Source organism: Tamandua tetradactyla, chromosome 18 (genome assembly GCF_023851605.1).
Source record: "Tamandua tetradactyla isolate mTamTet1 chromosome 18, mTamTet1.pri, whole genome shotgun sequence".
NCBI lineage: Eukaryota > Metazoa > Chordata > Mammalia > Pilosa > Myrmecophagidae > Tamandua > Tamandua tetradactyla.
In genome coordinates, this window is record NC_135344.1 from 66258076 (window position 1) to 66280567 (window position 22492).

At 37.0% G+C, this 22492-nt stretch overlaps 2 protein-coding genes and 1 pseudogene across 6 annotated transcripts in view; all 3 read right to left on the bottom strand.

Moving 5' to 3' along the window:
• LPIN2 (lipin 2) overlaps positions 1-22492 on the bottom strand; it is a 141347-nt gene that overhangs the window by 51725 nt on the left and 67130 nt on the right. The gene's annotated exons all lie outside the window — the stretch shown is intronic.
• On the bottom strand, positions 1367-3835 carry LOC143662768 (T-complex protein 1 subunit beta pseudogene; annotated as a pseudogene).
• Positions 2557-6136, bottom strand: LOC143662287 (diphthamide biosynthesis protein 3-like). Its single transcript, XM_077135885.1, has one exon. The coding sequence runs from the start codon at positions 4936-4938 to the stop codon at positions 4675-4677; it is 264 nt and encodes an 87-aa protein (XP_076992000.1). The 5' UTR covers positions 4939-6136; the 3' UTR covers positions 2557-4674.

A 22492-nucleotide genomic window follows, 5' to 3' on the forward strand; every position in this document is an offset into this window, starting at 1 on the left:
TTTATTTTGCAGAGTATTCTGTGGCATGGATGTACAACAGTTTAACGATTTCATTTTTTGAGGGACAGATAGGCTGTTTTCAGTTTTTGGCGATTATGAATAAACATTCATGTATAAGTTTTTGCATGAACATAAGTTTCTACTTTGGGATGAATGCACAGGAGTACAATTGAAGGGCTGCATGGGAGGCCCATGCTTAGTTTTCTAAGACAATGCCAATCTGTTTCCTAGGCAGCTGTACCATTTTACAGCATGGTATGAGTGATCCAGTTTCTACACACACCTGCTAGCATTTGATATGGTATTTTAAAATTTGAATTACTGACTTTATTTAGCATGTCAATTTTTTATCTTGGTAATACATTAACAGTATAGTTATCAAAAAATATTGGGTTCTTTCCAAGGAAAATGCTTCTTTCTAGAGGTATAACTAAAATATATGTAGAACCATATATACAGCTATCTTTATTATTTTCAAATTCAAAAGTGTGGTAACATAAGCTTTTACATAATAGAATCTCTTTCTCTATAATTCACGATTCAGATAGTTGATAAAGTATGTAAAGTTCTCAGATGCCATTTCCATTCCTGCAAGCTACCAAACCTAACATTATAGAACTGACAGTTCAGAAATCACCTGATCCAATCATCTAATTGTACAGATAAGGAACCTATCAGTATTGTCAAAATTGCAAAGCTAATAAGAGGAAGAGTTTGGACTACAAATCAGTTCTTAGGCTCCAGAAATGTGTGTTGGGCTAAATAAGGCATGTATTATCACAGGGAACTCAAGTGACATCTAAAATAACCCCGGTTTTTACTTTCTGTTTAATCCTGGATTGAATCTTGATGGTTACTGTAGTTTACAAACATATTCAGTGATTTGGCTGCTCTGAAAATAAAATCATTCCTACTATTACAGTTTATACTGATCATGCTCATCAGTGGTGCTTCTGCTTCTTTTCTCCTGGTATGTTTCGATTTTGGCAACCTTTCTTCCCCTTCTTCTCGCTCATAATAATAGATCTAGGTCAAGGAGTCTGTTCTTGTTTGAAATTAAGTATCAGCACAGGGAGCTAATATAGTATCAGATTCTACAAAACCATCAATATTTGAGTTTGGGGGAGCTTATTCCAGTTAGAGTCATCAAGTATCCTGCTCTGTTGCTTGAACAATCACTGGTTCCGAGACCATCTTTTTTTTTTTTTCTTTTTTAACTCTTCAAATATTTTATTTTAACGCACAGTATGAGAAATCAACTGACTTTTATGGAAAATGAAACAGCAAATGTATCAGACCACATGTTAAAATACAAGGTCAGCTAAATATCCAAAAACCTAAGGTTATAACAGCCTTAGACAGACTCTTAAGAGACCAAAGCCTTTATCAAACATAATTTTGCTATGATATGAACTGGTCCAGAGTTCAACATATGAGACTGCTTAAAGGGGTGGTAATCAGAGACACGTTTCCTTGATGCTGCTTTGACGATGTTATCCACAGGTAGAAAAATTTCTGCTGAAGCAGCTTCAGTTGTACTCAAAAGAAACTGCCACTTGACTTGGAAACTGTGTTATACCTAGTAATGCCATAACTCCAATGGTACCTTCCTTCATATCCAGTATTTTGCCTTCACTGTGGACAGCTGGAGGCTGTGCCACCAGGTCTGCACAGTCAGCTATGATGGCTGGCAACTATCTCAGTACCGTGGCATTAAGATTCCAACGTTTTAACAGCTTCTTTGGCTGGTGTTCTGCTGGCAAGCTAATTAACAGAATGAGCCATGAGCACCTCAGAAGAGCCTCCTGTGTACACTGTTACAGTTTGGGCACGAATACAAAGAGCATCATGCAAAGATTTTTCTGCTTCCTCTAAAATTTGTTGAGTGGCACTATGCAGAACAATGGTGCAAACCTCACTGAGGGCTACCCCAGAAAAGCAAATGAGTTTGTCTTCTCCAGTCATGACTTCCTCAATAAGCTTGCAACTTTCAAGTTCTACCACTTTCAGGTGATCAACAGTAGAGGTAATTTCACCATCTTTGTGGGACAAGAGTAGGCATTCCACACCTGCAAAATCTGCATGCTCAAGAGCCACGGCAGCAGCACCAGAGCTGTTCAGGGTAATCACAAATTAATCGTCTGTTAATAGAATAATTTATTCTATGCTTAAGAATACATTCAATTTTTTCCTTCATTTTTTTTTCCTTTCCTCCACAATCTATTTCTGCAGCCTTTGCTGTAATCAACTCTTACATAGGGACCAAATATTCTTATTTTGCCTGAATCTATTCTAGTATTTGTGATAAGAATTTTAGCATTTTCAATTCACTTTGGTTGATTTACTCCAATTTTTTTATCCAACAGAAAGCCTTAATTTAAATTTATTTAAAAACTTGCCCCTAGCTTCCTGGTGATTTAGGAAGGCGTTACTAACTTAGTAACGCCGTCTTTGTGACAGGTAAGAAGCTTTCAGGATAATGTTGCTCCCACAATGTTCATTAAATCTTGATGGAATTTAACTTCATCACAGCCATGATCAACTGCAGAATTCAGCAGGCCTTTCTTGCTGTTCTAGGCTACTACTGAAATACAGTTTAACAGTTTCAGGTACTCCCCCCTAGCCACTTAACATGTCATACACTAAAAAAGGGATATTTATATTATGCCTAAGGATAACCTCCAGGACAATCTCTCAACTCTGAGATCTCTGAGCCACTGAAATTTTGTCACTTCTCTCTCCCCCCTTTTGGTCAAGAAGGTTTTCTCAATCTCATGATGCTGGATCCCAGCTCATCCCAGGAGTGCTGTCCCACGTTGCCAAGGAGATTTATACCCCTGAGAGTCATCTCCCAGGTAAAGAGGAAGACAGAGAGTTCATCTCCTGAGCTTGCTAAGAGAGAGAGGCCACATCTGAGCAACAAAAGAGGTTTTCTGGGGGTGACTCTTAGGCATACTTATAAGTAGGTTCAGCTTCACATAAGTTTCACAGGGGCGAACCCCAAGATCAAGGGCTTAGCCTATTGAATGGTTTGTCCTCACTTGCTTGTGAAAATATCAGAAATTCCTCAGATGGGGAAGTTGAATATTTCCTCCTTTCTCCCCAGTCCCCCAATTTTCAAAAGGATTTGAAGATTTTGAAAATACTTTTTTACTCTCTGCCCAAATCATTCTGGGATGTATCAAGCATCAAACTAATCTGGACAAACCAACAAGATCTCACACTCTATTCAAGATTCCATGTAATTATGGTGTTCAAATAAACTGACCATACAAGCTATATTAGATAATGCGCTACCCAAAATACAAAGTTTGCACCAAATAAACATCTCTCCCTTTGGTCTCACACAGAAGTTGAAGTTTTAAAATATGGACATATCATCCTTTAACCTGTATTCTGATCTACACTAGCCCTACCCAGATCAGCTTCATTCATTTCTCCAAAGTCTGATACCTTTTTCAACTTTTTAAATAGTTCCTGTTTGGGGTACTGCTGACTTTCATAGCTTCAGAGCACTAATTCTGAGTCTCAGGTGTCACATAAATACCTGAATTTTCTGGGAATTATCCTTTACCCTGTATTCTGACGTACCTTCTCTTATCCAGATCAGCTTAATTGGTAACTTTAATTGAAGTCTGATCACCTGTTCTACTTCTTTTAACAGCTGCTATAAGGGATAATGCTGACTTTCATAGCTTCAGTGCTCTGAGTCTTGGGTGTCACATAAATACCCACAACTGCAGGAAACAGACAGTTAATACACAAACTGAAGCTTCACCTTTGAGGAGTAGTGGCATGATACAGTTATCAAGTAGAAAGCACTGACTCCTGCCATAAGGACTTGATATTAATCTCTATATGGAGCACAATTTCACTAGCCTTTTCTAAAAAGAAAGAAAATCCAGATACAGAAATGTTATTTGCTGTGATGTGGCAAAATCATTCATGCATTATTAGGTTGACATGTTTGGCTCCTCCCATTCTGTTACCAATCTTGCTTCCCTTGACTGCTTCTTTTCATCTTATCCTGATTTTCAAGTAACATACAGAATATTGAAAAGGAAACTCGATATTCTTTTATCATTTCACTTTTCTTTCTTATTCACTAATTTTTAGCTCTGGAGAAATTATGACCTCACTCTATCTTCTCTTTAATATCACAACCAGCACTCTATGCATGAAGCATAACAGAAAAGGTATGCTTAACAGAATATGAACACTTTAACAATGACAAGACCGAGGATGCACTGATTTCCCTCAGTTTAGAATGGCAAAGTTGATGTCAAATTACAAAGGAAGGGCTAAGTTTAATAATCTTAATAACCTATACAATCCCTTTTTTGTTAAGGAATACTAATGACTTTGAGGTAGATGATACTGTTATAGGTTACAGAAGTCATTAGTTTTAAGATATAATAATGATGAAACTGGGGGGGGAATAAAGAACTGACTTGAAACTGTCTTTTTAAAAAAATTAGATGGAAAACTAAAAACACTTGCAATTCAAAGTTTCATGTATGAAATCCAGGTATGTTACATAAATTGCTTCCTTAATTAAAGGTGAAAGTGGCAGTTGATGGAAACAATCCACACAAATCCAGAGTCGGTAACTCGGCAGTTGATTTTTCTACCCTCATTTTCAATTGTTTGAGGTTTGGATTTTTGAAGCTTTTTTCAGCATTTAACTAGTTCTTTGTTGGTGGAAGGTGCTGGGATTGTTTTTCCACACATAAACCAATCCTTGGAGATGGAGAAGTTATCACCACACAGGCAGGGATAGAAATACATGTCATTGTCCTCATCACACTGAAGTTCTTGATCTACATCTTGTCTTGAAATACCACTGCTGTCAGTGGAGTCCCCATTGTCCAACATTGCCTCCATGGGTCTATCTTTGGTGGTGCCAGCTTGGAGTGCAATGCTTTTTATTTTAGCCATTCTGATAGGTATATAGTGACTGTGGTTTTAATTTGCAATTTCCTATTGGCTAATGATGCTGAACATCTTTTCATGTGCTGATCTGCCATTAAAATGTCTCATTAAATTTTATTTCATAAAAGAACACTGCAACAATTTAGAGGAAAAGGGAATAAACATAATGTATTCCTTACTTCTGGATCACAGTGTACAATTTTTATATTTTAAGAATGTCTCCCAAAACAGCATGTGTAGTTTACCTTTTCACTCTGTTTTACCAGGTTGTATTTCTTTGCAACTTAGTACAGTCCATCAGAATTTTCACATTCTCTAAGTAACTTATGTTCATGACAGGCTTTTTGCCTGTGATGGCATGTGAATAAATTATTACCCCAGTAGTCGATCTTTGTACTACTACTCAACTAATGGCAACTTTAAAATGAATTTTGTTATAAGAAATTAAAAATAAAAACTAATTATATAGGCCTTTTCCTAAAAGAAACTGAAAAATGATAACTTTTAAGTAGCTGCATTCAGCCATAAACAAGTCTTATAAACATAAATGTGCAACAAGTTCACATCAACTGGAGCATAAAATCCATAATTAAGTGCAATGACATCTATTCTAGATGATTTTAATTACCATGGTTAAGGGATATGCTGATATACAAGAAAAACTACTATATAAATGCCAGGCACTAAATGTAAAAAAATACAGGCTGTCAAATGCCCAGTTTTCTCTTAACAGATACAAACAATTCCACTATTAGGAAGGCTGGGAAAACAAAAGTGAAGGAAGGCCTGGTGCCACAAATATGTACCATCTCCTGGGATGACAAGCAGCAACTCTGGTAAGAGGGTGATCAGACAGAGGCTGGAGGAAGAGGCCTCCTCAGGGTTGTGTCTGGGGGAAAGCAGCTGATCACCATATGCATGAGGGGGTGTGTTAAGCAGCTTCCTCTTTAAGCAGAATTGCACACTAGAAAATTTACTGCCACGCCCAGCCCAGCACCAGTCACAGTAACGCCCACAGGAAGAAGGCTTCTGACACCAGCCTGTTCTAGACCAACACCTGGGAAAATCCAACTCTGAACTAGGGGCAGAAAACAGTCAATGTGACATAACCTCAAAGTGATGCATCAGGGACAAACCCCCCACCAGAGACACTTACTTTCCTTCCCCCCGCTTTTACTTTTTCTTTTAATTTTCTTTTTTAAGAAAACAAACAATACACTTAAGAGCCACCAAAAATGGATATCTTAGTTAGTTTAACCATAGGCATATTTAAATAAAGTATTCATATCATTGTACAGCCTGTGTTTGCACAGTAAATTTCATAAAACAATTTAAAATTAAGGCAACAAGGAAAAAAATCTACAAATTCAGACAGCAAAGTTCTTAAATTGTAAGTATTAAACACTAACTTAGATACCATTTGATCAGCTGGACACTTGGCTTTTGAAATAAAACAAAACTTAAAAACATATCATAATACTATGCATTGTAAACTATGCATCATATTTCATAGGTAAAGGTGAAAAAAATGGAAGAGTCGGGAAAATGAAATCAGGAAAGTGACAGACGGAAGGAGAGGGATGCAGAAACATGAAAATTCAGAAACAAAGCAAAGACAAAAATCAGAAAGCTAAACTGACATAAAGATGCCCATGTAGAATCAGAAACATGAAACTGAAGGATTTTCATAGAAAAGTGCCCTTATCTTGAGATCAGGATGCACAAAAAAATATTAAAATGCATTTATTGATTCTTGGAACAGGAAGAGTACATATGGCCAAATCTTTCAACAAATACCAAAAATGCTCCCCAGAACATCTCTAAATATGGTAATGTTAATAATCACAACAGCAGCGGCTTTCCTTTTTTTTACTTTTTTGAGAGCTTATTACATACCAAATTCTTTTCAGCTTATACATGCATTATCATCTCAGACTCATCTTACAGGTAGACATTTTTATTTCTGTTTCAAAGATGATGAAATTGAGCCTTTGAAGGCTTAAGTATCTTCTCAACCACCACACAGTACACTTACTTTCAGTTTGGGATACTTTCAGTTGAAGGAGACTCACTACTTGATAGGCAGTTCTAGTTATGAAGTCCACTAGAAGTCACAGTGCATATGCTGTGCCCTCTTCTAAATGATGCTACTACACACCAAAGAGCTTACTGAACACCCACAATTAGGTCTTATCTATTACGGGCTAAGTATTGTTGTTCCTTAAAATATCAGAAATGACTGGGTCTTATGACAGTCATTTTATGACACACTAGAGAATTTTCTATGTCTGTCTTTAAATGGGAAATCCAAAACTAGACAAAATGGCCTAGATTTGGCCTAACTAATGAACACAGATTTGCAATGCTTAGGTCTGGGTACCTGCCTTGTGGCCGGATTAAATGCTGGAAGTTCCTAAACTCTGGATAGAAAGAAAGGGAAGCACTCACTGATTATTAAATTAAAAATGAGAAGAATCAGTAAAACAAATAAAGCAACTAAAATACTTATCACAGGCCAAATGATCTTCCTTACTAAAATTCAATAAGCCAAATTGTCATTCATACATGAAATTCCAGTGTCCACTTTCAGAATACCCTTATCAAATATTTTTTAACAAAAAAAGGACATTCACCAGTGCCTGAAATAAATGGGTACCATTCACGATTCAATTATTCATCAGGTTTACAGAATTGCTTATTATCTTTCTCTGAGCATCAAAGAAACTAAGTCACTAAATCATGTTATAAGGATGTACAAATGAAAAGCATCAATAAACAGCCTAAAAAACAGGATGACCCTCCCCTTACAAAAAAATACCCCAAATTATTTTAAAGTGATATCTTCAATCAAAAAATAACTTTTGAAAAGGTAAAGAGTAGCAAGAAATACAAGGCAGCTATTAAAATATAACAATAATTTACAAATTATCAATAAAAATCATATTCTAAACCACACATATATATATATATCTAAAATCAAAAATCTATTTCCTACATTTTTAAAGCTAACCTTCATCAATCTATTCAATACTAGTACTACTAGTCAGTATACTGCTACCAACCAACTACAGTTGCTACATATCAATCATGTGCCAAGGGCTGGGCTAACCTGTCCATTACCTCATGTTATCTTCACAACCACCCATGAGTTTAACATCAACAACATTCCTGTTTACTAATGAAGAAACTGAGGTTCAGAGGTGCCCAAGGTGGTAAAGCCCATATTCAAACTCAAGCCTGATTTTAGAGCTTATGTCCCGCCCCACACCCAAGTGACAGAAATGTTCTAAATAATGATGATAAAAAGCCTTGATGAAGCCCCCAAATTTCTTCCTGCAAGTGGGCTACCTTCAGCAATTTAAATATTATTTTTCCTAATGCTACCCTGGCAACATAAACATGAAATTATTATAGAATTCAGGGCGGGCCACAGTGGCTCAGTGGCCTGCCATGCTGGAGACCCAGGTTTGTTTCCTGGTGCCTGCCCATGTAAAATTTAAAAACTTTAAAAAAAAATTACTATAGAATTAATCTTGATATTCTCACAAGCACTGGGGACAACCAAAGCAATAGGCTGAGCCCCCAAACTTGGGGTTTGTTCATATGAAACTTAACCCCACAAAGGACAGGTCAAGCCTACTTAAAATGAGGCCTAAGAATCACTCCCAAGAGAACCTCTTTTGTTGCTCAGATGTGGCCTCTCTCTCCAGCCAACACAACAAGCAAACTCGTCGTCCTCTCACTGCCCTCTCCCTGTCTACGCAGGACATGACTCCCAGGGGTGTGGACCTTCCTGGCAACATGGGACAGAAATCCTAGAATGAGCTGAGACTCAGCTTCAAGGGATTGAGAAAACCTTCTCGACTGAAAAGGGGAGAGAGAAATGAGACAAAATAAAGTGTCAATGGCTGAGAGATTCCAAATAGAGTTGAGAGGTTATCCTGGAGGTTATTCTTATGCATTAAATAGACACCATCTTGTTAGTCAAGATGTCATGGAGAGGCGGGAGGGAACTGCCTGAAAACACAGAGCTGTGTTCCAGTAGCCATGTTTCATGAAGATGATTGTATAATGATATAGCTTTCACAATGTGACTGTGTGATTGTGAAAACCTTGTATTTGATGCTCCTTTTATCTACCTTATCAACAGACAAGTAAAACATATGGAATAAAAAATAAATAATCAGGGGAACAAACGTTAAAATAAATTTAGATTGAAATGCTAGTGTAGTGATCAATGAAAGGGAGGGGTAGGGGTATGGCATGTATGAATTTTTTTCTGTTGTCTTTTTATTTCTTTTTTTGAATTGATGCAAATGTTCAAGAAATGATAAATATGCAACTATGTGATGATATTGTGAATTACTGATAATACACGTAGAACGGAATGATCATAAGTTAAGTATGTTTGTGTTTGGTTTGTTATTATATATTTTTTTAATTTAAAAAATAATTTAAAAAGAAAAAAAAATAGATTAGTGCAAAAAAATATATTATAAAATTCAAAGGTGCTATACCCCACGCCACATCTCCTCTTCACACCACTGCCACTAACCCTATAGGCCGGCAGTTCAGTATCAGGAAGTCAACTTCCTGGGAACATCACAGAGGCCAGGGACTTATGGGTGGAGATGAATAGCTTCCATCACAGAAACTGCTATTTCACTGAACCCTCTGCTCACAGATGTGAGGAACGTGCTAAGAGAAAACAGGGACTCCTGAACACTTCAGGAAATAAACACCGGCCTACTGTTGATATAACATTCCAGCATATACCCATGTTCCTGGACCAAACTCCTCCAGAACACCCAAGATTACATTCTACACTTACTACTTAATTTTTTTCAAGAAATTTCCTAAACATACCTTATATAATCTTCAAAAGGAGAATGCAGGTTATGCAAGGCAGGTATTATTAATTTCATTTTACATATGAGAAAAGATGAAGCATTTACTTTCCATTATTATTTACTAGAACCTAGCTCTTCAGTGACTCAGCCTCTACTTTTTCTATTGCTTCCCACCTGTGGCTTAAATCAGGGGCTATCAATATCAAGGTCAGTGGGATTCCCTCAGGGCCAGGGGTCTGAGTGCTCAACTCAAGAGCACAGAAATACTCTACCGGGCTTGTACTTAAGTCCCTATAGGTTTCTTCCTAGAAGTTATCAACCATCAGTCTTGAGGCTGCCACTCAGTCTTGCTAAGAACTATACATCTTAAAGTATACATCTGGTATAGTAACTATGTTCTATAGTTACTATACAAGTGACTGTTCTAGTAAAAATTGTTCAATTTTACACAAAGTTTTGTCATTTACTACACATACTAAAACATGTGTTGCTTGAGTAGATGCTAAAATTTCAAGTTTAGCACACTAGCAAAAACGAGCCCCACTTCCTCAACCCCCATTACTCATATGACCAAACTTGTTTCAAACTATTGCAGCTCTATAAGATTAAATAATTCTCCCTGTATCTCAGCTTCTCCCCTCATTTCCCAAATTGCAGAATAATGCCTTGAAACTACTTTTTTTCTGATAATTTTGTTATCTTTTCCCATCCTGGTTAAAATATGCCCAATCTGGGGGATCCAAGATGGCGTCTTAGTAAGGTACATGCGTCTTAGTTCCTCCGACTCCAAATCAACTAATAGGTGAACAGAAACAGTACAGAACAGCTCCCAGGGCTACAGCAGGGAATGGACACACAGCGTAACCCAGCCTGGGCTGGTCAGTCTGACTGCGAAACTCGGCTGCGGTGAGTGAGATCCCCGAGCGGCGGGCGATTTCCCGAGCAGCCGCAGCTGCGGCGGTCCGAGCTAATCCCTCCCTCCTTCCTGGGCTGGCTGAGGGACGCGGAGAGACAAGCTTCCCAGCCAAGGCAGCCGGCGCCACACTTTTGCGGGCGGCTTCGAGTCTTGGCTTCGAGTCCGCGACTACGAGTCTTGGATCAGAGGGCTATCCAAAGTCTGGGCGGGCAAGTCTGACTGCCAGACTTGGCTGCGGCGAGACCCCCGAGCGGCCGCAGCTGCGGCGGTACGAGCTAATCCCTCCCTCCTTCCCGGGCCGGCTGAGAGTATCGGAGAAGCAAGTTTCCCAAGCCGAGGCAGGCGGCGCCCTTCTTTTGTGGGCGGCTTCGAGTCTCGGCTTTGAGTCCGCAGCTACGAATCTCAGATCAGAGGGCTATCCAAAGTCAGGGCTGACTAGACTGACTGCGAGACTCGGCTGCGATGAGACCCCCGAGCGGCGCGTGATTTCCCGATCAGCGGCAGCTGCGGTGGTCCGAGCTACTCCCTCCCTCCTTTCCGGGCCGGCTGAGAGTATCTGAGAAGCAAGTTTCCCAAGCCGAGGCAGGCGGCACCCTTTTTTTGGGGGCGGCTTCGAGTCTCTGCTTCGAGTCCGCGGATACGAGTCTCGGATAGGAGGGCTATCCAAGCCGCGGTAGCCCCCTCCCACGGGAGGCTTCCTGGTCCGGTGGGGAATCCCCCAGGCCCGCTGCGGCCCACAACCAGCCACAGGGTCCCCTCAAGCCGCGGCAGCTGATGCCCCCACCACGCGCGGCCCCTGAACCAACGGAGAGAATTGGATCCGAAATCCCCAGGCCACGGAGATCGGTGACTGGGGGAGACCCATTCCAAACACTTGAGACAAACGTGTGCCACGTACTGGGCAAGATAAGAAAAACAGATCCCAGAGATTTCACAGAAAAATCTTACAACCTTGCCGGGTCCAACACCAAGAGAAATCTGAATAAATGCCCAGACGCCAGCAGCAGAAGATAACTGTCCACGCTCAAAAGATTGAGAATATGGCTCAGTCAAAGGAACAAACCAATAGCTCAAATGAGACACAAGAGCTGAGACAACTAATGCTGAATATACGAACAGAAATGGAAAACCTCTTCAAAAATGAAATTGATAAATTGAGGGAGGACATGAAGAGGACATGGGCTGAACATAAAGAAGAAATAGAAAAACTGAAAAAACAAATCGCAGAACTTATGGAAGTGAAGGATAAAGTAGCAAACATAGAAAAAATAATGGATAGCTACAATGATAGATTTAAAGAGACAGAAGATAGAATTAGTGATTTGGAGGATGGAACATCTGAATTCCATAAAGAAACAGAAACTATAGTGAAAAGAATGGAAAAATTTGAACAGGGTATCAGGGAACTCAAGGACAATATGAACCGCACAAATATACGTGTTGTGGGTGTCCCAGAAGGAGAAGAGAAGGGAAAAGGAGGAGAAAAACTAATGGAAGAAATTTTCACTGAAAATTTCCCAACTCTTATGAAAGACCTAAAATTACAGATCCAAGAAGTGCAGCGCACCCCAAAGAGATTAGACCCAAATAGGCGTTCTCCAAGACACTTACTAGTTAGAATGTCAGAGGTCAAAGAGAAAGAGAAGATCTTGAAAGCAGCAAGAGAAAAACAATCCATTACATACAAGGGAAACCCAATAAGACTATGTGTAGATTTCTCAGCAGAAACCATGGAAGCTAGAAGACAGTGGGATGATATATTTAAATTACTAAAAGAGAAAAACTGCCAACCAAGACTCCTATATCCAGCAAAATTATCCTTCAAAAATGAGGGAGAAATTAAAACATTCTCAGACAAAAAGTCACTGAAAGAATTTGTGACCAAGAGACCAGCTCTGCAAGAAATACTAAAGGGAGCACTAGAGTCAGAACCAAAAAGACAGAAGAGAGAGATATGGAAAAGAGTGTAGAAAGAAGGAAAATCAGATATGATATATATAATACAAAAGGCAAAATGTTAGAGGCAAATATTATCCAAACAGTAATAACACTAAATGTCAATGGACTGAATTCCCCAATCAAAAGACATAGATTGGCAGAATGGATTAAAAAACAGGATCCTTCTATATGCTGTCTACAGGAAACATATCTTAGACCCAAAGATAAACATAGGTTGAAAGTGAAAGGTTGGGAAAAGATATTTCATGCAAATAACAACCAGAAAAGAGCAGGAGTGGCTATACTAATATCCAACAAATTAGACTTCAAATGTAAAACAGTTAAAAGAGACAAAGAAGGACACTATATACTAATAAAAGGAACAATTAAACAAGAAGACATAACAATCATAAATATTTACGCACCGAATCAGAATGCCCCAAAATACGTGAGGAATATACTGCAAACACTGAAAAGGGAAATAGACTCATATACCATAATAGTTGGAGACTTCAACTCACCACTCTCATCAATGGACAGAACAGCTAGACAGAGGATCAACAAAGAAATAGAGAATCTGAATATTACTATAAATGAACTAGACTTAATAGACATTTATAGGACATTACATTCCACAACAGCAGGATACACCTTTTTCTCAAGTGCTCATGGATCATTCTCAAAGATAGACCATATGCTGGGTCACAAAGCAAGTCTTAACAAATTTAAAAAGATTGAAATCTTACACAACATTTTCTCGGACCATAAAGGAATGATGTTGGAAATCAATAATAGGCAAAGTGCCAGAAAATTCACAAATACGTGGAGGCTCAACAACACACTCCTAAACAACGACTGGGTCAAAGAAGAAATTGCTAGAGAAATTAGCAAATACCTCGAGGCGAATGAAAATGAAAACACAACATATCAAAACTTATGGGACGCAGCAAAGGCAGTGCTAAGAGGGAAATTTATTGCTCTAAATGCCTATATCAGAAAAGAAGAAAAGGCAAAAATTCAGGAATTAACTATCCATTTGGAAGAACTGGAGAAAGAACAGCAAGCTAACCCCAAAGCAAGCAAAAGGAAAGAAATAACAAAGATTAGAGCACAAATAAATGAAATTGAAAACATGAAAACAATAGAGAAAATCAATAAGGCCAGAAGTTGGTTCTATGAGAAAATCAATAAGATTGATGGGCCCTTAGCAAGATTGACAAAAAAGAAGAAGAGAGAGGATGCAAATAAATAAGATCAGAAATGGAAGAGGAGACATAACTACTGACCTCACAGAAATAAAGGAGGTAATAACAGGATACTATGAACAACTTTACGCTAATAAATACAACAATTTAGAGGAAATGGACGGGTTCCTGGAAAGACATGAACAACCAACTTTGACTCAAGAAGACATAGATGACCTCAACAAACCAATCACAAGTAAAGAAATTGAAGCAGTCATTCAAAAGCTTCCTAAAAAGAAAAGTCCAGGACCAGACGGCTTCACATGTGAATTCTATCAAACATTCCAGAAAGAATTAGTACCAACTCTCCTTAAACAATTCAAAAAAATCGAAGTGGAGGGAAAACTACCTAATTCATTCTATGACGCCAACATTACCCTCATACCAAAACCAGGCAAAGATATTACAAGAAAAGAAAACTATAGGCCGATCTCTCTAATGAATACAGATGCAAAAATCCTCAATAAAATTCTAGCAAATCGTATCCAACAACACATTAAAAGAATTATTCATCATGACCAAGTAGGATTCATCCCAGGTATGCAAGGATGGTTCAACATAAGAAAATCAATTAATGTAATACACCATATCAACAAATCAAAGCAGAAAAATCACATGATCATCTCAATTGATGCAGAGAAGGCATTTGACAAGATTCAACATCCTTTCCTGTTGAAAACACTTCAAAGGATAGGAATACAAGGGAACTTCCTTAAAATGATAGAGGGAATATATGAAAAACCCACAGCTAATATCATCCTTAATGGGGAAAAATTGAAAACGTTCCCCCTAAGATCAGGAACAAGACAAGGATGTCCACTATCACCACTATTATTCAACATCGTGTTGGAGGTTCTAGCCAGAGCAATTAGACAAGAAAAAGAAATACAAGGCATCAAAATTGGAAAGGAAGAAGTAAAACTATCACTGTTTGCAGATGATATGATAATATACGTCGAAAACCCGGAAAAATCCACAACAAAACTACTAGAGCTAATAAATGAGTACAGCAAAGTAGCAGGTTACAAGATCAACATTCAAAAATCTGTAGCATTTCTATACACTAGCAATGAACAAGCGGAGGGGAAATCAAGAAACGAATCCCATTTACAATTGCAACTAAAAGAATAAAATACCTAGGAATAAATTTAACTAAAGAGACAAAAAACCTATATAAAGAAAACTACAAAAAACTGCTAAAAGAAATCACAGAAGACCTAAACAGATGGAAGGGCATACCGTGTTCATGGATTGGAAGACTAAATATAGTTAAGATGTCAATCCTACCTAAATTGATTTACAGATTCAATGCAATACCAATCAAAATCCCAACAACGTATTTTTCAGAAATAGAAAAACCAATAAGCAAATTTATCTGGAAGGGCAGGGTGCCCCGAATTGCTAAAAACATCTTGAGGAAAAAAAACAAAGCTGGAGGTCTTGCACTGCCTGACTTTAAGGCATATTATGAAGCCACAGTGGTCAAAACAGCATGGTATTGGCATAAAGATAGATATATCGACCAATGGAATCGAATAGAGTGCTCAGATATAGACCCTCTCATCTATGGACATTTGATCTTTGATAAGGCAGTCAAGCCAACTCACCTGGGACAGAACAGTCTCTTCAATAAATGGTGCCTACAGAACTGGATATCCATATGCAAAAGAATGAAAGAAGACCCATATCTCACACCCTACACAAAAGTTAACTCAAAATGGATCAAAGATTTAAACATTAGGTCTAAGACCATAGAACAGTTAGAGGAAAATGTAGGGAGATATCTTATGAATCTTACAATTGGAGGCAGTTTTATGGACCTTACACCTAAAGCAAGAACACTGAAGAAGGAAATAAATAAATGGGAACTCCTCAAAATTAAACACTTTTGTGCATCAAAGAACTTCATCAAGAAAGTAGAAAGACAGCCTACACAATGGGAATCAATATTTGGAAACAACATATCAGATAAAGGTCTAATATCCAGAATTTATAATGAGATTGTTCAACTCAACAACAAAAAGATAGCCAACCCAATTACAAAATGGGAAAAAGACTTGAATAGACACCTCTCAGAGGAGGAAATACAAATGGCCAAAAGACACATGAAGAGATGCTCAATGTCCCTGGCCATTAGAGAAATGCAAATCAAAACCACAATGAGATATCATCTCACACCCACCAGAATGGCCATTATCAACAAAACAGAAAATGACAAGTGCTGGAGAGGATGCGGTGAAAGAGGCACACTTATCCACTGTTGGTGGGAATGCCAAATGGTGCAACCACTGTGGAAAGCAGTTTGGCGGTTCCTCAAAAAGCTGAATATAGAATTGCCATACGACCCAGCAATACCATTGCTGGGAATCTACTCAAAGGACTTAAGGGCAAAAACTCAAACAGACATTTGCACACCAATGTTTATAGCAGCGTTATTTACAATTGCAAAGAGATGGAAACAGCCAAAATGTCCATCAACAGACGAGTGGCTAAACAAACTGTGGTATATACATACAATGGAATATTATGCAGCTTTAAGGCAGGATAAACTTATGAAGCATGTAATAACATGGATGGACCTAGAGAACATTATGCTGAGTGAGTCTAGCCAAAAACTAAAAGACAAATACTGTATGGTCCCAATGATGTGAATCGACACTCGAGAATAAACTTGGAATATGTCATTGGTAACAGAGTTCAGCAGGAGTTAGAAACAGGGTAAGATAATGGGTAATTGGAGCTGATGGAATACAGACTGGGCAATAGGACTAGATACAAAAACTCAAAAATGGACAGCACAATAATACCTAATTGTAAAGTAATCATGTTAAAATACTGAACAAAGCTGCATCCGAGCGATAGGTTCTTGTTTTGTTTTGTTTTGTTTGTTTTGTTCTTATTATTATTACTTTTATTTTTTTTCTCTATATTAACATTCTATATTTTTTTCTGTTATACTGCTAGTTCTTCTAAACCGATGCAAATGTACTAAGAAACGATGATCATGCATTTATGTGATGATGTTAAGAATTACTGATTGCATATGTAGAATGGTATGATTTCTAAAAAATAAAAAAAAAATGGTCAGCACAATACTGCCTAACTGTAATGTAATTATGTTGGAACGCTGAATGAAGCTGCATCTGATCTATAGTTTTTTTTTTGTTTTTTTTCTCTTTCTCTTATATATTTTGTACTTTTTATTTTTATTTGTGTTTTCTCTGTGTTATCACTTTATTTCTTTTTCTGTTGTCGTGCTATTTCTTTCTCTAAATCGATGCATATGTACTGAGAAATGATGACCATACACCTATGTGATGATATTAAGAATTACTGATTGCATATGTAGAATGGATTGATTTCTAATGTTGTGTTAGTTAATTTTTTTTTAATTAATAAAAAAAAAAAAATATGCCCAATCTTGGCTTCTTTATACACAAGGTAACGAACGGGGTCATAGTGACAGAGGGAACATTTAACATGACTAGAGACCTCAGAGAAGCCTTAAAACCATTAAGAAATGTAATTATTTTTGGCCTCTGTTTGTGACTAACTGTGAAAGATACTAAACTTTTACTTATATAGATACATGTGTAAAGGTTATATGACATATAAAACCATTCAGTTAGATGTGCACACTGACTCTTCTATGAAATGCAGTTTTAAGATTTCAAATAGTCATACTTTGAACTATTCAGAATTAGGTTTTCTTTTCTAAAAAATTAAGGTGAATGTCACAGACAAAATTAACTCTTTGTAGTATACAGTTCTGCAAGTTTTGTCCACAAAATCATGTAACCACCACTACAATCAATATACAAAACAGATTACCACCCAAAATTCTCCCCTAGTCCCTGGCAACCACTGATCTGTCTTTCGTCCCTATAGTTTTGCATTTACCAGAAGGTCATACAAGTGGAACCATTCTGTATATATATAGCATTTTAGTCTGGCTTATTTCATTTATCACAATGCTTCTGCAATTAATAAATATTGTTACGTGTACCAGTAGCCTGTTTCTTTTTGTTGTCAAGTAATAACCCAGTGTATGGATATACCAAAATTTGTTTATTCATTCATCGGATGAAATACACATCTGTGTTGTTTCCAATTTTGGGTGACTACAAATAAAGCTACTATAAGCATCTGCATACAGATTTTTGCGTGAACATGATTTTTACTTCATTTGGATAAATACCTAGGAATGAGTTGCTTGAATTTGTTTTCACAAGGCTGATTTTGTGACTATTGTTTTTATGATATCTTCAATGTCTTGCAGGAGCTTGCTTTTAAAAGAAGCCTCTCAGATTATTTTATAAAGTGCTAACTGAACTGTTATAATTTTGGATTTTTATATATGGGACTTGCTTAAAATGAAGAATTATCTATCATGGTAAAAATTCAAACTTCCTTTACTTGCAGCATTAATTTTTAAGCTATGCACATTCTGGACAAAAGCTACAATCTAAGCTACAATTCACGTATTTTACTAATTGTTCCTTCTATTTTATCAGCCAAGGGGAGTTGATGGATGAAAAGAGAGAGGGCACTAATATTTATCCTTTCCACCTGCCATTTCACATACCCTATCTCATTTAATTCTCACAATTAGGTGAAGTAAATGTTATATACGCATTGTACCAAGAAAATGGATGCGCACAGCAATTTGGGAGTCAAACACTTACACAGTGACACGGCACAGACAAAAGCCAGGTATGTATGTCTCAAATGCCTGTGTTTCCACTGTACCTTGGAACCACAGGCTCCTAAAAAAAACTAATGCTATGATTATGTAATTTTCAAGGCTATGTGTGACAATAAATGCTTTATAGATGGCCATGATGATTCTTCTGTATGCCATCATACATGAAAAATGTTAGGCTTTTTATTCTGAGTAGTCTTAAAGAAATGTTTATGGTATGAACATAATTGTTTTAAGGACATGCTCTCATTTTAAATCTTCTAAAATAAGACAGTTGTGTAACTAATATATTTTGGTAACCCTGAGCAATCCTAAAGAAAAACCAGAAAATCTGATCACTTGGCTTACTTTCACATACAAAAGGCACAATTTTATAGTAGGTTACTATGGAAACCATTTACAGTTTCAGTGATGACTATCACTTTTGTTCAAAACACTGATAGGGTACAATTTCTATGAAACATTCCAACTCTACTGGAAGTTCTTTCTGTTTACACACTGACCTGAATTCATGAATCAACATCATGACACTTCTACAGTAAAATTAAAGGCCAGAGCCTGGGAAGAAATGAACATATTCCTACGGGCTGTAGGTCTAAGGAAAGACATGTTAAAATTCACACATCATCTTTCCTTTTATGTCCTCACCTTCTCCTACCACCCCCAAAAAAGAACTCTAGTTAAAGTGTTCCTTTGAAATTTTATACTTGCCCTAATTGTGTTAATTCCCTGACCTAAAGTCTCTTAAACTACATTATATGGTACCTTGGTTAAGTTCAGGTAAGAACTAGCCAAACACACTATCAAAACTTTAATGTTGCAGCTACAAATTTAATAGGCACATGCACATCCGAAGTTCACAATCTAACTACTTTTACCACCCGAGACCAAAGGGATTGTTAGCAAGAAGTCTGATGGACAAAGTATTACTTCAGAAAGAAAGCTACACTCCAAAAAGAGGATGCAGACATACTGCCTTATCAAAATGCTGTTAAATCAAGAAATTAAAAAATTTTTTGGTTTAGTAAAATTCTGCAACTTTTTGTCATTTGATTGGGTGTGTGTGTGGGTGTGTACACACATGCACGTGTAGGTGAAAAAATGTTTTAACAGCCTCCTAGGGCATTTAAACAATATATTTCTTCAAGAGTGCTCAATCTCTCTGACAAACTTGGTAAGAAGATTGGTTTTGAAAGTGGACCACTTTTTCACTCCATTATAAAAATATAGGTGATTTATTTTTCTAGATGCTCTCTCAATTACAAAGGCTCTGAGTGACATAAAAACTTTTTTGGTTTTTATCAGAAACCACATATTCTGATGCATATGTGGATCACAAATAACTGATCCACATATGGAAAATGATGGTGATGCATCAAATGTTCATTTATAAAGAATACTTAACTAAAACATAAGTCTTTTGTTACACATTATGCCTAACAGATAACATATCCAAAAGCCTTGCTCAAGTCTGATGAAGCATAAACACGTGGGAAGCTCTAAAAAGTAGTTTTCTAGAGGGAAGGCTAAAATGAACTCCTTAGTGCTGGACTGGAATCAGAGGTATCAGTAAGAGCTCATGCTCTTTTCTAAAAATCTATACTCCATTCCTTGCCGCTCTTTATTTTAAAATTTTATTGTGTGTATATGTGTGTGTGTATATATATTTACATACATATATATACATATATATAAAACATTCATCTGCCATTTTAACCATTTTTAAGTATGCAATTTAGTGATATTAATTACATTCACAGTGTTATTCAACCATCACCACCATCTATTTCCACAATTTTTCTTCATCCCAAATAGAAACTCTGTACTCAGTAAGCAAGTAACTCCCCATTCCTCCTCCTCCCAGCTCCTGGTAACTTCTAAAGTCTACCTTCTGCCTCTAAGGATTTGCCTTTTCCAGATATTTCACATACGTGGAACAATACAATATCTGCCCCCTTTTCTCTAACTTCTTTCACCTAGAATAATGTTTTCAAGGTTCATCCATGTATCAGAATATTTCTTTTTATGGCCAAATAATATTCAGTTGTATAGATATGTTACATTTTGCTTATTGTCATATTTTCATGTTGCTGGACACTTGAGTTGTGAATAATACTGCTCTCAAGACTGGTGTACAAATATTTGTTTGAGTCCTCGTTTTCAACTCTTTGGGGTACATACCTAAAGAGAAGAACTGCCAGATCATATGGTAATTCTATGTTTAACTTTTGAAGGAACCATCATACTGTTTTCCACATCATGGCTTTAAAATATATATACAGAAGGATACATGCACAAATAAATACATGTCTGTTTGTACAGAGATTAAGATATATACTTGTAATTTCTAGCTTTTTCTGCTAAGAGGAACTAGAATCAAGGATACTCCAGAAGCAACAAGTATACCACCAAGCAACCAAATCTTGACTTCTAAATACCATTCTCCAATAAAAGAAATCAGGACTCCTGATTCCCTGGGGCAGGGAAAATATAAAATGATGCTGGAACATTTTGTAGTGCCAAGGTAGGGAAATACTAAAAAACAAAAGAACAGGACATGTGAGAGAACACAGGACCCTACCTAAAAGAGCTCTCAATGGCCAAAATTGGAAAATTTTGAACAAAATACATAATGATAGTATGAGAATATATTTCAACGAACAACTTTTCATCAGCCCACAGTGAAAGAAACAAATAATAATTTGGATGAGAAGAGACAGCTTTCTCTTAAAGATGAATTCCAACTACAAATCAAGAAGAAATAATGGAAATAGAAAAACCACTATTGGCTCTTTGAGAAAAATCAATAAAATCAATGTACCCTTAGATAGGCTGACCAAAAAAAAAAGAGTGAGACCGAGAGGATGTAAATAAATAAAATCAGAAATGGGAAGGGGACATAACTACTAACCCCACAAAAATAAAGGGCACAAACAACCATATGCTAACAAATTAGACAACTTAGATGAAATGGACAACTTCCTAGAAAAGCATGACCAACCAATGTTGACTTGAGAAGAAATACAAGACTTTAACAAACCAATCACAAGTAAAGAGATCAAATCAGTCATCAAAAAGATCCCCCAAAACAAAAGTCTAGGACCAGATGGTTTCACATGTATAATCCACCAAAAATTCAATAAAGAATTAGTACCAATCCTGCTCACATTCTTCAAATAAAATTGCAGAGGAGGGAAAGCTATCTAACACATTCTATGAAGTCAACATCACCCTAATATCAAAGTCAGCCAAAGATACTACAAGAAAAGAAAATTACAGACCAATCTCCTCAATGAGTATTGATGCAAAAATCCTTAACAAAATACTTAGAAATTGAATCCAGCAGCACATGAAAAGAACTTTACAACATGACCAAGTGGGTTTCTGCTAAGTATGCAAAGGTGGATCAACACAAGAAAATCAATTTATATAATACATCACATCAATAAATTAAAGAGGAAAAAACACAGGATCATCTCGATTAATGCAGAAAAGACATATGACAAAATTCAGCATCCTTTCTTGCTGAAAACCCTTCAAATGAAAGGAATAGAAAGAAACTTTCTAAACATAATAAAGGGAATATATGAAAAACCCACAGCTAACATCATCCTCAATGGAGAAAGACTGAAAATTTTTCTCTAAGATTAGGAACAAACAAGCAAGGCTGACCACTACCACCACTGATATTCAACTTTGCTGGAAATTCTAGCTACAGCAATTAGGCAAAAAAAAGAAATAATTGGAAAGGAAGAAGTAAAACTTTCATTGTTTACAGATGACATGATCTTATATGTAGAAAAGCCCCCCAAACCTACACATAAGCTACTAGAGCTAATAAGTGAGTACAACAAAATAGCAGGATACAAATCGACATTAAAAAAAAAAACACTATTAGAACACCACAGTA

Bases quoted from the DNA above. Each gene is read 5' to 3' on its own strand.
- LOC143662287 (XM_077135885.1), bottom strand. From the start codon at position 4,938: ATGGCTAAAATAAAAAGCATTGCACTCCAAGCTGGCACCACCAAAGAT.